This window comes from Electrophorus electricus, chromosome 8, assembly GCF_041902795.1.
Source record: "Electrophorus electricus isolate QZ-2024a chromosome 8, ASM4190279v1, whole genome shotgun sequence".
NCBI classification, from domain to species: Eukaryota; Metazoa; Chordata; class Actinopteri; order Gymnotiformes; family Gymnotidae; genus Electrophorus; species Electrophorus electricus.
This window is the reverse complement of record NC_137504.1, coordinates 13833543-13848626: the sequence shown is the minus strand read 5'-3', so window position 1 is coordinate 13848626 and position 15084 is coordinate 13833543. Positions and strand designations below refer to the sequence as shown.

General features: G+C 43.2%; 1 protein-coding gene across 1 annotated transcript in view; it reads right to left on the bottom strand.

Annotated features, from left to right (window-relative positions):
- Positions 1-1869: 1869 nt before the first annotated feature.
- The window catches only part of kctd16b (potassium channel tetramerization domain containing 16b), a 38074-nt gene continuing 24859 nt past the window's right edge, over positions 1870-15084 (bottom strand). The window contains exon 2 of the mRNA XM_027023053.3: positions 1870-6625. Coding sequence (XP_026878854.2) covers positions 6153-6625 — 473 coding nt within the window. The 3' untranslated portion in view covers positions 1870-6152. The remainder of the gene's footprint in view (positions 6626-15084) is intronic.

The following is a 15084-nucleotide window of genomic DNA, read 5'->3' as shown; positions in this document are numbered from 1 at the left end:
ACAGCACAGGGGTCTACATGATTTAATTTTGTTAAAGCGCTCTCTGTTTCAGCCTGTGGCTTGGAGAAATAGACAGCCAGACTAATTTGCATGTCTGAATATGGTGATATAATGTAAAACTCTCTAAAGCAAAGAAGTCACATGCTGTTCTGAACTATCCCAAATGATGTGTTCTACAATCCGGTGATATGTGTCTTATTGCTTAGTATAATAGTCCTGTTATACTAACAGTTTTTGTTTATTTATTATCATTTTTGTTTTCTTATATTTTCTAGAGAAACCTTGGATAATTTCAAAGGTATTAAATATATAAGAAAACTGCAAAGGCATTATGTAAATAAAATATACTACTAATACTATTAACAATTATTATTATTATTATTATTATTATTATTATTATTATTATTATTGTGTTTTGACTTTGAATCCAAAGCAGACTAAGAATATTGTTGATGATATCTGGTTATTTTACATTTTTTATAGGTTGTAATAAACCTGTAAACTATATGAGTTTAAACCTAAAACCTAACCACCCCCCTCCCCCACAGTTTTTCTCTAGTTAGACTGGAGGTGATGAGAGCCACATAGAGTGTGAGAGAAGCAAGGGGGGGTTATCGAGGGTGACATGAATGGCAAGTGTCCTCATGCCACGAAGACTCGTTTAATCAGAGCCAGGATGCAACGAGCTTCTCATCTTCGAGAGTGAGTTCTCCAGGCCGCTGGTTCCAGGCTGCTGGAGAGGATGAGCACAGGGGCACTGTCAGCAAGAAGGTCCATCACTGATGATGTGAGCGAGGTGGAGCATTACGGTGATGACAATGGCACTGGCCAAAGATGAGATGGAAATAGCAGCTTGATTACCTTTGATTGCCGAAGGGTCTTTTCAAAGGAATATACATCAGGAGGATTTTGCATTTCTTATGCTCCACTTGATGGCCTTGTGAGTCCTAGTCAAAAATTGAAAATGTGAGCTGGAAATCAGGTCAGAGGATTGAATGTTGTTGTTTCATCGTACTTTCATTTTTCTGGGCAAAGTATTTGAGAATGTTCTGTTATGTTGGCATGAGCGTGATTTATGACAGCCATTTGAACTGATCACAAGTCTTGCACAGCCTATTCTGCTACATGCTTGTCAAAATACATGCGATTGCATTTCATAGCAAAGACCTCTTTGACAGACAGCCGAGACACTGCCTATCAGCATAGCTTGGGATTGGAGCCCCACCGGTCACCGGGCTCCTTCGTGGGGCAAGGCGTCCTCATCCATTTAGCTGAAAAACAGATGCCATGTTGGTCTTCTTATCAGTGTATTCCTGACAGCAATGGAGAGTGAGGAAGAGATAGCGCAATGCAAAAGGCGATCATGGAGAGATTACTGGGACTGCCTCGAGCTCAAAGCCAGTCACTGAGATCTTGCCTAGAAGCAGGAATATCCAGGGGAGGGTTGGAAAAGGTGTCCTGCCTTTTCTCTATTTTGATTTCCTCTGAGATGGGCTCTGTTTGGTCTTAAAAAACAGCGGACATGTGTTGAATGTGCAAAATATGCAATGCCCTTAAATGTGGTTGAAAAACCTATCCATGGATGAAAGTCACAAAAGGATCTTGTCTTCATAGAAACCATGATACAGTGTCAGTGGTTTAGTGTTTCCTTTTTTGGGGGGGGGGGGGGTTAAGGATATTAAAGAATAAAATGGGGAACTACATAACCCTCCTGTTTCACCAACCTTATAAAGGCCTTTTTCTGCTCAGTTGCCATTTAGATGTGTGTTGTGTGGCGTTTTTTTGTGAGGGCTTGTTTTACTGTTTGTCTTTTTCAGAACATTGTCTCAATCGCAGCTTCCCAAGTCCCACAGAGGAAAGCCAGATAAATGTGTTTATGTAGAAGTTTATTTTTATGCACTAGTACAATTTTAAGTCTCCTATGCTTGTATCTAAAGACATCTCAGACAATGTGATTCTGTCTTTCATACATAGCAATATACATCTGTGGCAAAACAGTAGCAGATGCAACATTGTGCTTATTTTTTCACTCATTTTCTTTTTTACATATTTTTAAATTTTGGTATTCATTATAACATTGTCACAAAATCAAAGTATCTGCAGTATTTCATACTCAACATGCGCACAATGTTCTGGACCTCAAAATGAAAACAACACCATTGCAGAACTGTTTTCTTTTTTCACTGTGATTCATATGTTTTTGTTTTCCGTGGTTAAGATCTGTGTTTTTCTACATTAGTGATTGCATTACCCCTCCCTGGTGGACCTCTTTGGGCCTTTTTGTGTAAACACAAAATTCCACTCTTTTACAACGGGATTATCATAAGAAGAGCCTCCTCTTAACTCAAGACAGTAAAGTGTACATACATAGTAACACACTTGATTTGAGTTCATGTAACCCAAGGGACTTGAATAATAATGAAAGGCAGAGCAACCATTACTGATTTACATGTTAGTGACATCATTTTCTGTTCTTAAAAAGAGCTGACAGTACAACATCCAAAACCATTCTCCATGTATTACATCTGAAAAGGTCAGCTCTGTACCAGTATTACAAATGCAACAAATGTTTATAAATATTACGTTTGTTAGGGTTAACTTCTTCTTATCAACATTTAACATTTGTAAAATTGGCACACAACCATACCATTCTTTATGTGTGTGCAACCACACATCACAGTAAAACTCAGGTTTGACTTATTTGTGTACATTTGGAGAATATTTACAGTTTGTAGAATGCATACTTCTATCATACAATAGTTAAAATATAACAATGTGCAAAACATTCTCTGAGGTCCTTTTACCTTTGCGACATGTATATTTATGAATTTTAAAATAAAGGGCTTGCTAACCATTTATCACCCAAAGTGAGATGAAAGCTTAATAGCTGATGGTGTAATATTATCCAGGTGAAATTAAAGAGGTCTTTTATCCATTTACTCTTTAGTTCTGTGTTTGAGAATACATCTAGCTGTTACATCCAACTGTGCAAAAGACAAGCTCTGTGGATGTTGAGTCATATCCTTTGTAGGAGCTTTTTTTAAAGCCTTGTGTTTATTATCGGTGTTGTTGGTTGACGCAGTATGTGGTGGACGATCAGACGTTTTCTGAGTCATGATTATTACTATTACCCTCTAGCCATCCCTGTACGTTCAGTTTAAGAGTGAGAACACTGAACTACATCATGGGGCTTTTAAAGGGTATGTTTGAGAACTCATTCGGCCAATATGGCTAAAGCGCTGTTATATAGTCTATTTATCGTTCAGGATTTGTGACAAAAACATGGTCAAATATCTTTAAAGAACCTCTGTCAAGTATGTTTTGATGAGCTTCTAAGTTGTCAAAGATGTCAAAGTTAGGTCCTGGGGGGCCTTCAGATTAGTATTTTACCTCTTTTAAACACTATAGTCCACTCACGAAGGCCTTGGTTATTAGCTGATGTGCTGAATCAGCTATGATGTGTGAATTAAGAATGCTAAAGTCTGCAGAGATGTGGCCCTCTGGGACTGTATAGCCTTGGTTTAAGCTAACAAAATTCAGAAAATCGTGACTGTCACTGATAATGATGTCTAACACTAAATAGTGCATCATATCATAGTCACCTTTAGAGACAAAGCATTAATAAAGACTGGCTCAGCACACAGATGAAGGAACCTGAACTGCTTCGTCAGGGGTTTAGGACATAGTACCTTCGTGTGCTTTCATATGTGCTATTCACACATGCAGAAGACCTCCATAATGTCCCATAAGACCTCCATAACGTCCCATAAGACCTCCATAACAAAACATCATTCCGTCCACTAGATTTGGCTCTATCTTGCTCACTACTTTATTTGTTTCAACTGCCTGTTTTGTTATTCATTCAATAAGGGATCAGTATAATTGATTTCTCATGGATTAGGGGTTATGGCATGTCTCACTGGTAGGCAATATAACTATGTTAACTTCTCGCTGTTATTTACATATGATTTATAGTGCTTTTATTTTACAATATTCACAGTCTGTGATGGTTTTGGCATAGTTGGAATACCGTGTCGCTACAACTGATGATACAGTTCATACCCATTGCAGCTAAGCCAGTTATAAAACACCAGTGTACTGATGGAATATGATGTTACAACAATGTGATCAACAGCTGATGTTTCCTAGGGAGGATGTGCAATATAATATTTACTGCGCTAATCTGGATAAATTTATTTCATCTTTAAAGTATTTGTCATGTAATAAACTCTACTCTCCATCCCAAGTATTCAACCTCATATGCAAGGATAATTAATTGGGGGACATGTTATTGAGGGCCAACTTTAATGCCAGTCATATAATCTGTGTCAGTCTAACTTCAAAAGAAATAGCCTATACATTTATGTTACATAAGAGATTATGATCTTTGCCCCTATACGGTTCCTTTGGTATTGTCTATAACTTTCTAATTCTTTTTAATAGAGCTTTGTTATATCTATTTTCCATCATGACATAAAGAAAATAATTTAATTAATATTATATTCACATTATTGGCAAATGTGGTGGTGGTCTCGGTTCTTTACGTACTGTTTTCCAATAATAGTAGCTTTTCGGTTTTAGGCAGCTACAGAATTCTACTTGTACTGATACACAATCTCTGACCTCTGTGAAGTCTAGAAAAAATGTTACAGATATTATTCTAATCAGTTTGGTTGCCTGCACAGTTTACAGACGGACATGAAACTTCAAGCAACCCATTTCCTGATTGGCTAAACCTATTCAGGTCCAAATCGCCATGCTGTCTGTTGTGGGGAACGTGGGCTCATTGATATTCCAAACGGCCAAACTTCACAAGCGTAGTTTTGACCTTTCATGCATCAATGAAAAGAGCATATAATCACTTCCAGCACTGATTAACAGACGGATGACATTTTCTCGCTCTCTAACCATCACCAGTCGTGATCAGAGCACGCCGGCAACTGGCGTGTCAAAATAAATTAATTACGTTACGTTGCAAATTATTAGAGCATGTCACTCCATTCTGTTTTGTACGTTAAAAATTTGTCTTTTATTATAATAAATCTCAAATAGTCCTAATGATAACTGAAAGGCTACACTGCTATTTAGATAAGTTATAATAACTTATAACCAAATTTAATTACATTGCTTTTGTGGACTAAATTTTACCAAAAAGGTTTTTTTATATCCTTTTTGAATTTAAACACCTGTGAGTTTTCAAATATTATATTTGTGGTTATTGATTACACCCATAAAAGTCAACTGAGATATGATCTGTTGCTTATAGGTGGTCCATCAATACTATGTAAAGTCTAACCATCAATATTTATTGGCCACACAGTCAGTTACAGACGCAATCCATTTGTCATTACTGTAGTCAATAGTGGCAGCATGGGACAACATGTCTTTTGGTGTACAATTTTGCCATTGTAAGGAATTCTTTCTCTATCTGTGTGTAATTGTGTGTGAGAGCGAAGCATGTTCCTTCTTATATTGTTTTCCACTCTTCGGTGAAAGCTGTCGCTTGTTCCATTTTTAAAATATTGTGTTTGGATCAATGTAGTTCAGGCTGCAATTTCAATACATCAGGTTAAGGGAGGGGAGAGGGGGTGGTGTTGAGTTTCCACCGACTGTGAGCAGCCCTTTTTTATACTTGGATTAAATCCATATGAGGACATAATAAGGTTGAGGAATGAGAGGGTATCCGGGCCCTGGAAACAGAGCAGGGAGAAAGCTGAATGGGGGAACCTGCAGTCTTCTGTGGTTCTGAGAGTGATGAAATCGGACCAGGCTCTCATATCGGCCAAGGCACCGGCTATTTATAGCGAGGGCACAGCAGAGACGGTGTGAATTATTTATGACGTATTGTCCGACCTCTGGGCCACCCGAACGCAACCACTGCGCTGCCAACGTGCTAAGGTTAAAAAGATTCCAACCCCCTGCCCAAAAAAAAGTAAATATGCATCTGTGCTCATCTGTGCTAATTCGAAAGAGGACATCAAAACCAAAGGAGACAAAGGGCTGCACAGAAGTGGTGGCCCTCGCCGGTCGGCTTGAAAGGAAGTCCTGAGCGACCCACACTTCACCCCAGCTGAGGGTTTTGGGATTGGCAGCGAGTTCGAAGGGGATCAAGCCACACTCCGACTTCCGAGTTCCCGTGGGCGTGCCGGCCCTCAGAGGCGGTACTTGCGCAGGAGGTCAGCCTGCCACATGTACTTGCGCTCGGGGAAACGTTCGGGGATCTTGATCTTGCGGAAGTCCTGGATGCACTTTTCCAGCTCCTCCTCCACCGTCAGCTTCTCCTTGGTGGGCCGTTTTTTGCCTCCAGTGCTGGCACTGTCACGGGAGCTTGCCGTGAGCGTGCGCAGGAGGTCGCTCTTGCGCCGCTGCTCAGACGACTGCTGCTGGCCCGGCGTGTGCTGTGCCTGCCCGCCGGGGCCCTTCTTAGGTGGCCGGTCAAGTGTCTGCACGTGGGCCTGCCGGCTGACTGGGCCGCGGATCACCGTGCCCTGGGGCGAGCTGGCCTCTGACTGGCTCTCCGAGCTGGAGGTGGACAGCTCGTTGAAGGAGGTGCCACTCTCGCCCTCGCCCTTGTGGCCCTTGCAGCAGCAGTCGCATGGTGGTGATGACCAGCGTGACGGGCCACCTGGAACAAATGAGAGCAAGCGTGAATGACAGGACTGTGGAAGCACTGTGGAAGTCCCAGTGCTAAACATGCACCGCCAGTGAATTATGCCTGACAGATATATATATATATATATTACTAAAAGCAGTGTGTGTGTATATATATATATATATATATATATATATATATATATATATATATATATATATATATATATATTTTATATATATATTTTATATATATAATATATACACACATATACACACTGCTTTTATATATATATAGAAAGAACAACAAGAAGAGAAGTGCTTGAGCCAGGAACCACAAGGATTGGACAATAGACTAGTGGGAGTCTATACTTTGATCTGATGATTTGAAATTTTAGGGTTTTGGATCCACCTGCCACGTCTTTGTGAGACACTGGAAAGGTGAGCAGATGGTTTCTACATGTGTGGTTCTCACCGTGAAGCATGGAGGAGGAGGTGTGATGGTGTGGGGCTGCTTTGCTAGTGACACTGTTGGTGGTTTATTTAAAATTCAAGGCACACCTAACCAGCACGGCTACCACAGCGTTCTGCAGTGACATGCCATCCCATCTGGTTTGCGCCTAGCGGGTCCATCATTTGTTGGACAAAGACTGCAAACACAGGACAATGACCCCAAACACACCTCCACGCTATGTGAGGGCTATTTGACACCAAGAAGGAGAGTGATGGAGTACTGTGTCAGATGGCCCAGCCTCCACAATCACCAGGCCTAAACCCAACTGAGATGGTTGGGGATAAGCTGGACCGTAGAGTGAAGGAAAAGCAGCCAACAAGTGCTCAGCGCCTCTGGGAACTCCTTCAAGAGTGCTGGAAAACCATTCCAGGTGACTACCTCATGAAGCTGACTGAGAGAATGCCAAGTGTGTAAAGCTGTCATCAAAGCAAAAGGTGGCTACTTTGAAGAATCCAAAGTATAAAACATATTTTTGTTTACCAAATTAGGTACTTTGGAGAATCTTAAGTATAAAACACTTTTTTGTGTACTACATAATTCTGTATGTTTTCCTTGATATTTCTGATGTCGTCAATATTCATCTGCAATGTGGAAAATAATATAAATAAAAAAAGACCTGAATGAGAAGATGTGTCTAAACGTTTGACTGGTACTGTATATAAATATTTTATTTAACCTATAGCTGTTGGCGTGTGTTGCTTTTTGCTGCGAACAGGTTGGCACGCTGCACTGGCCTGACATTCAGGTTATGGACCTGCATAAAAAGACTTTACATTAACCTAGAACACAGCAAGGAAACTGAATACAGATCGCAACGATAGGGAGTTGCATCAGTCTACATTTTATGTCACCAGTCCACTGATGGATATGCATCTCCTGGGCATGACAGATATAAGATGACGGAACTCCACTGGCCGGGACAACACTGCTAAGGAAGGAAGCATAATATTTCTGATAACACAGCCACAAAATGACGAAACATTGCACTCAAATATCTGAGCCTGTGTGCAGACCAAAGCAACCGTCAGCTTGTGTTTCCTGGGGAAATCATCAGAAGTGTGTACTGTATGTGTGGCCATTTAAAGGAACACCATCTGAGGAGGAAAGACAATTTCCAGTACAATTCACCATGCACAGTGTCTCTAATGAAGTCAATTACACAGGCTGTGTTTGCCGAGGGGCCGTCACTAAAGCACGGTGTCTTTTTGTCACCAACCCCTCCCCCAGCTCGCTGCACGAATCCACACTATTTCACAACACTGATCCATGTCAGATTTTTAATTATGCAACTTCAGTCCATTTGCATTTAATTATGCAAATGCCTCTCTGGATGTCAAAAATGATTCACAGCATGTGAGCTCACTCGTGATTGGACCCATTAGTTGTCTATATGGATGTTTATGCACGTAATCGGGGGCACACGGACTTAATTGAATGTATTATAAAAGGTAATTGGGTGGTTATTGTGTGACTGTGTCCGCAGATGTAGGATACCCTCGGAAGACGGAATGTGACAGCCATTTGTCACCTTCACCAATGGAGCCCAAAGCTAAAACGGGATTCCTGCATTATTCCTACATCAGGAAAACCCTGGGCCCATATATGCCGGCTATGGATCAATTCAGGAGTGATTTATCAGTGTGGCATGCTTACTGTCTTTTGAGGCACTGAAGTTGTCTTCGCTTAAAACTCTTAGTGATAAGCTATCAATCAATAGGTCTTTACTGCACACTTTGCTTTTAATTTGCCCACATGCTGTTTGGATGATAGTTACCAAATTGCTTTGAGTCGTCTACTGATTGATCAGATATTGATTACGGCAAATAAATAAAGCACTGGGCAGTGTCCTCATTAAAGGTTCTATAGAATTGAGGAGGCTTAAGTACATGCATTAGCTGTAGGAGATGACATAGCACAAGAATCATCCTAAAGGATCTCCCTAAAGAATCTCCCTAATACAACGATTGCAATTAGTATTCCAAGAAAAAAACCACACAGTGTCATTTGCCAGCAATGCAGTGGCATTGCTTGCAAATCTTAAACATTGGTAATCTGCAATCATAGCGGGTAGCATGTGTGAATGGCTGTACATCAGTGCCTATGAGTCAGTAATGTCTCTGAGTAACCCAGAACCACCATTCGGAAAATACTGCAGTTCTTGTATTTGGTATGGCATAACACAACCTCCCTCTACAAGTTATACAGTGGCCCAGTGTGAGAGGCAGGAGCCAGGTAATTTTCCCCCATTTTATATAAGGTCCTGAATTCATTCGTGTTGTTCGGTATAAATGGAGACCTTTGATCGATGAGCCAGGGACTCATAATTGGTGTTTTGAAAAATAGGCCCAGACTTGGCGGAACAGCTAAATCTGCTGGTAGCCAATTTTCCTGCCTAAATAGAGTTAGCAGGATGCACCAAAGCCATGTTGACAGATGCCATCTTTAAAGAAGCTACTTGGTGTATAAACTGACCAACCCCACGACGTCCTTTCTGAGGAAAGATATCCTTACATTTTGCTTATATTCAAAAGTGCATTCAAAAGTGATCTAATGTTAAAAATACAACACACATTTTACAACTAATTTGCTACTATTATGGCCAGTGTGATAGGAAAGATATGGCCCAGCTCTTGAGTAATGTTAAGGAATGTGCATGCTCTTTAGCACATATCAAGTCTTTATTCTTTTATCATATAAACACACAGTGAGGAGCCAGCATAGACAGCGCTATATCAGTGTCTAGTTTCTGCAGAGTAAGGTCATCACTGACAGGAAATTGACATTATTCTATTATCAACTATAATTCCTTGAATTCCATAAGCCCTTTTGAGGAATATCACCATGGGTGGTGGCAAGAACATTGGTCTTAAATGAAGAGAAAACATAATTAGTGCCCCAGGTGTCAGTGCCGGATTCCCAATTAGAAGCCCTGTGGCCCCCCCACAACCTCCCTGCCCCCAACCCCCCTCCCACTGGCCTGTGCAGAGGGTGGTAACGATAGCACCCCTAATGGTGGTGCTCTCTCCAGGAACCATTGAACTGCTAATTGCGTTTCGCAGTAGCTTTGTGCCTCCGTGCCACCGGGCCACTGATCACTTGTTTGAAACGCACCGCTGTGTTGTGTGATGGGGGGGCCACCACAAGTCCTCACCATCACACACCACTCATCCTCCATGGAGATAAGTTGCACCGCTAGGAGTAAGCATCCTGACGGCTGGCATTAGCCTAGCAGAGATTCACAATACCAATCTGTCAAGTGTAAAAACCCGCTCGAATTATAGGGCTCTACACTGCTGTCACTTTAAATGGGAAAACGAGTCCTAATTATGTGATGTTCTCTGGCATATGGTAAGTAGTGTCATTTGCTTAGGTGGAGGAAAAAGTTCAGCTAGCAGAAATGACTCATATAAAGTAGATACTGACTGTTATATAAAAGTGTAGGTGACATGGATGGACCAGGCATCCTTGTCCATGTTGTCGATTATAAAGCTTCACCATGACCCCTTCCCCCAGTGGTGAGTAGAAGCATTTCTAAAGGGCTATGGGCACCATAGAGCTTATCAGACCTTGGATGGTTTTGCCAGGTGTTTGGAAGGAGTTGCTGTGAAAGCTTCCCCATCTCAGCAGTCAGTAAGGCCGTGGGTGCCACCTTGCTACCAGTGCTCCTCTCTCACCGCCCACAGGCTGCAGATGCTCCTCTCGCTCTCCACCAGGCCTCACTCTGCCTGGTGCCAGCTCCGTCGCCGTTGCGAGAGTCTTGAGAGTCTTGCAGAGTCTTGAGCTTCACTCCTGCGTTCCCTGAAACACATCCAGCGTTGTCGGAATGACAAGCGACTGAGGCCTAAGCACATTCCAAACTTGCGACGCACCCTCAGCGAGATTTTGAGTCTTCGCAATGGGCTCAGCAGGTCCACACAGCGTGGGCAAATTAGCAGAGGCAAGACTGATGGAACAGACAGCACAGGTGCCAAATGCCGCCTGGCACAGGATCTGCCTCACACACAGCAGGGACACAGGTGCAACTCAATTAATGTAGGCTCTAGTGCAGCAGTATGCACAGTTAAGTCTTGGACTTAAATGCTTCAGACAGCATTCGAGTCTTTTTGCAGCACTTCCTTTGGAAGCCGATTGGAGGGACCATCATCTCCTCGACAACTGCCCATTCTCCAAGTGCATTAATCCACCCCTCCACCCCCACCCCCCTCACTCTTCCCCAGCTCCTTGGCCTGTACAGGTCTGCGGGAGGCACATACGAGTAAGATGACACCTTCCCTCCCCTGCTTTGTGTCATGCGTCTGCGTTGGCATGGCTTTCTTTCAGGACAAACGACAAGCCTGTTTGGACTGTAGCACATGGCGCTTCTGCTGCCATTGTGGTGAAAGGTCTGCGGAGGACTTTGCCCGTGGTTACCTGCAGAGCCGCGAAGTAGCCCATGGTCCGGAGAGCACTGACTGGAACGGTGCTGTACCGAAGGCTCCGGCTGCGAGTCATGGCTGAATGCAGGAAGCGCTATGCTTTGTTAACACCGTCTGCATCCAGCCGTTACAGGCTTACACAGTCCCACTTAAAACATGCAGGTACCGAAGCTCTTGGGGAAATTGGCTTTTTAATTGGTTGCGCATACCTGGCATTCTTCACATACTCAGAGTATTGGTTTTATTTCACACAATTATGCAAGAGGCAAGCATTCTTGGCCAATGCAGAATGCATTAGGGGGGTGCCGTGTAAAGCATAGTCGTAAAGAGCACGTTGGGAATGTTCCATCATCATCTGTGTTTCTGTGGGCTGTCAGTGCCAGGCATGTGCACCACTCCCGCGGTGCTTCCTTTCCACCAAACCACGAGGTGCTTTCTGCGCTTGGCTGGAGCATGCCCGCCACCGCCCCTCCGCAGCATGCCAGCCCTCAGACAGGCCCACCGTGCACATCTCAACTGTGATGAGGGAAGCAGTCGGAATTAGGCTATTTTCAACCATAAAATTGGAGACATATTTCGGGGGTGGGGGGATGGTCAGGAGACTGTTGTGATTTTGCTTATGTTCTTTTTATTCAGAATTGTTTTTAAAAAAAGGAAAAAAGACCCGCATGCCAACTGTACAAGGGACAACATGGCTGCCATCATCACCCTGCTGCAAAAGCAGATTGCTTTGCAGGGTTGGTTGCAAATTGAATCTCCTGGTTTGCTATGCCCAGAGGTGACGAGGATGGGTTAACAGCCTGTTCCACTATGCTGAATGCAGTGCAAAGGTCCCGCAGACATCCACGCATACAGGAGCAAAGGGCTCTGTTTACATTTATAGCTGAACTCCACTCATATTTTGTTGTGTGGGAAGAGAGAGTGAGAGTGGAGAGAGAGAGAAAGAGACAGAGAGAGAGAGAGAGAGAGAGAGAGAGAGTGAGACAGAGAGAGAAAGAGAGTGAGTGAGACAGACAGAGAGAGAGCAAAAGAGAGCGCACCCACTTCATCAGAGCATGCAGTGTGATCTCTCCCTGCTAATCATGAAACATCTCCAGCTGCCAAGGGCTCGCCGTCTCCCCTGTTCATGTCAAACACCCCCACGCCCAAAATCCAGCACAGCCTCTTACGAAGGGCAGAACATCACTGGACGGGCTTCTTTATCTAACCATCCACAGGTGGAAGGAGGCGATGCCGCATTTGTCATGGCACCTGGCAACAGATCTCAAGTAGCGATAAGTGGCATAGCGGGGAGGGGACACTGCAGCACCTCGGAGCATGTTCTCTCTTTCTCTCCCCCTCCCACTGTCTCGCTCCTGCACCATCTCTCTCTCTCTCAAGACGGCCTTGTGGCGGTAAGCATGAGAAACCGCAGAATAAACGGAAACAGTATCCATCCTCGAACGCTGCAGCGCTGGGAGAAGCTGAGGAGGCATGCTGCTTAAGGGCCAGGGAGCCACTAGTAGAGCACAGATCGATACGGGGCAAACAGTGACCTCCTTCTCTGCCAGGGGATGTGTACATGCAGCAGACCTGAGATTCTTATCTCAAAGACCACAGGAAGGAGGCATCCTGTGGCGTTGGTGATGCCTGAATAAAGAGTTAATGACTCTTAATGGGGTCATCTCGAAAATGGAAACAGCGAACTCTCGAAGTTGGAGCACAGAGTATTCGTATAACACTTAATTCGACTTGGCTGCTGCTCAGTGGGGCAGGCAGAAAATGGGGATAAGTGAGAGAACAACCAAGCCAGCCTTCATTAAAAGCTAAAAAGAATGCCATGCTCCCTTGGAATCTCAGCAGTTTAAGGGAGGGAAGCCATCTAAATGCATCTGTTTGGTCAGCTGTATAATTATGTTGATTTACTGTGAATGATTATTGGCCAGCTACATGGACAAAGATTAAAAAGTCTTGTACTTGACTGTTATGTCTGATGAGCTCCCATTGAAAGTCCTTTTGAGCCTAGGTTTGGGACTACTCTTGGTCTCAGAAGCCAGGCCTATATGAATGTGTATTGGTTACATGTTGTTTTAAACTTTGACCTGACCCTGCTGCAATTGAAGCTTCCCTATCTGAATAAAAGTTTTGAATCCTTGAATGCGCACTACAGGATAACAGCAAGAGCTCAGCGTTGCCATGCAACCGTGAAGAGACCCAGCTGAGTGCCGTTCTGCCTCCCCTACAGTCCTGGGTGGCACGTGGCACCGGATTATCTGAGCGATCTGGGCATAGTTTCACTTTTGGCTGAAAATTGTTAGTGGGCCATGGGCACCAGCTGAAGAACTGGAGCTAGAGTACCTCAGCCACCCAGAGGTTACCAGCTTGTGAAGCTTCAGCTGTTTGCTTCTCTATTGCGACCCGAACACACTGAGATACTGAAACATGCTGACATTTTTGCCAGTTCTGCAGCTGATGATGAACTGGCTGGGTTTTCCGCTGTAGTTTGCCCATCCTTGAGTTTCAAAGGGAAGATGTAACCATTGGGAAATTATTGGCACAGCTCCCTGGGGACTTGTTAAAAGTGGCACGATAAGCAAAAGGGTTTCAGTAGACACAGGGATGCATGCCATGGCAGGCCTCCAAATATGCAAGCAGGACACTGATTCTCCTCATAATGACACCATGTGTTTGAGTGTCTGCAATGACTCAGCCTAGATGGGATATTCAAATTGATTTCCACACAGAAATCTGGATGCACTGCAATGAAGGAGACAAAATCAGTTCTGTTCTTATATTGGGAATGTATGCATGCATGCATTTGCATTTTGGGTCCTAATTTGAGTCTTTAAGTAGGAGAACCGTTTTAGGCAAGACTGTCAATGTCGAAAATAATGGGCTCCATTTTCCGAAACACAATTATGGCTAACGAAAATGAATGGCTCTCTTTCAGTCATATTTTCTCATGCCCGCAAGCAGTGTCAACTCTGTTTCGGCACAGTCAACTAGTTTCTTGGCTGAATTTCCACCATATGACTTTTTAGACAGCTAACCGATCTGTGACACCACAATTTCATTTGAAAAAGACGATTTGCCAATTTACAGAAGAGTTATTTTGTAGGGACAAAGAACAAAATAGAAAACATACCAATTTATTTCTTACACAAATAGACTTTAGTCTTTGAAAGGGATGTTTCCAAGTACCTGTCAGTCCATGACTTTTAAAAACAAATAACCTATAAAAAGCAAATTCTTATAACATTGTTCTCATATCTTCTCTCAGAAGGGTCCATTCTTAGAAACACTGTCATGGACGCTGATATGTGTTCAGCATTTCTAGATCCTAGCCTAGGCTGTGGTAGGTTATTATGTGTTGCAGAGTCTGTCTCCTTGACTTCTCAGCTTGGATCTAAGAGGTAGCGCCCTCACTGAGTGGCAGCTCTTCACACATCTGCTCATTGATCTTAGTCATACCATATTTCACTCCCCTTGACTTAGCAGCTGAAATGTTCATGGAGTGCATCCAGATGTCTTTGTCTTCTGCTGTGATTAAACAATGCCAATGTTTTTTAATACCTTAAACGAGGT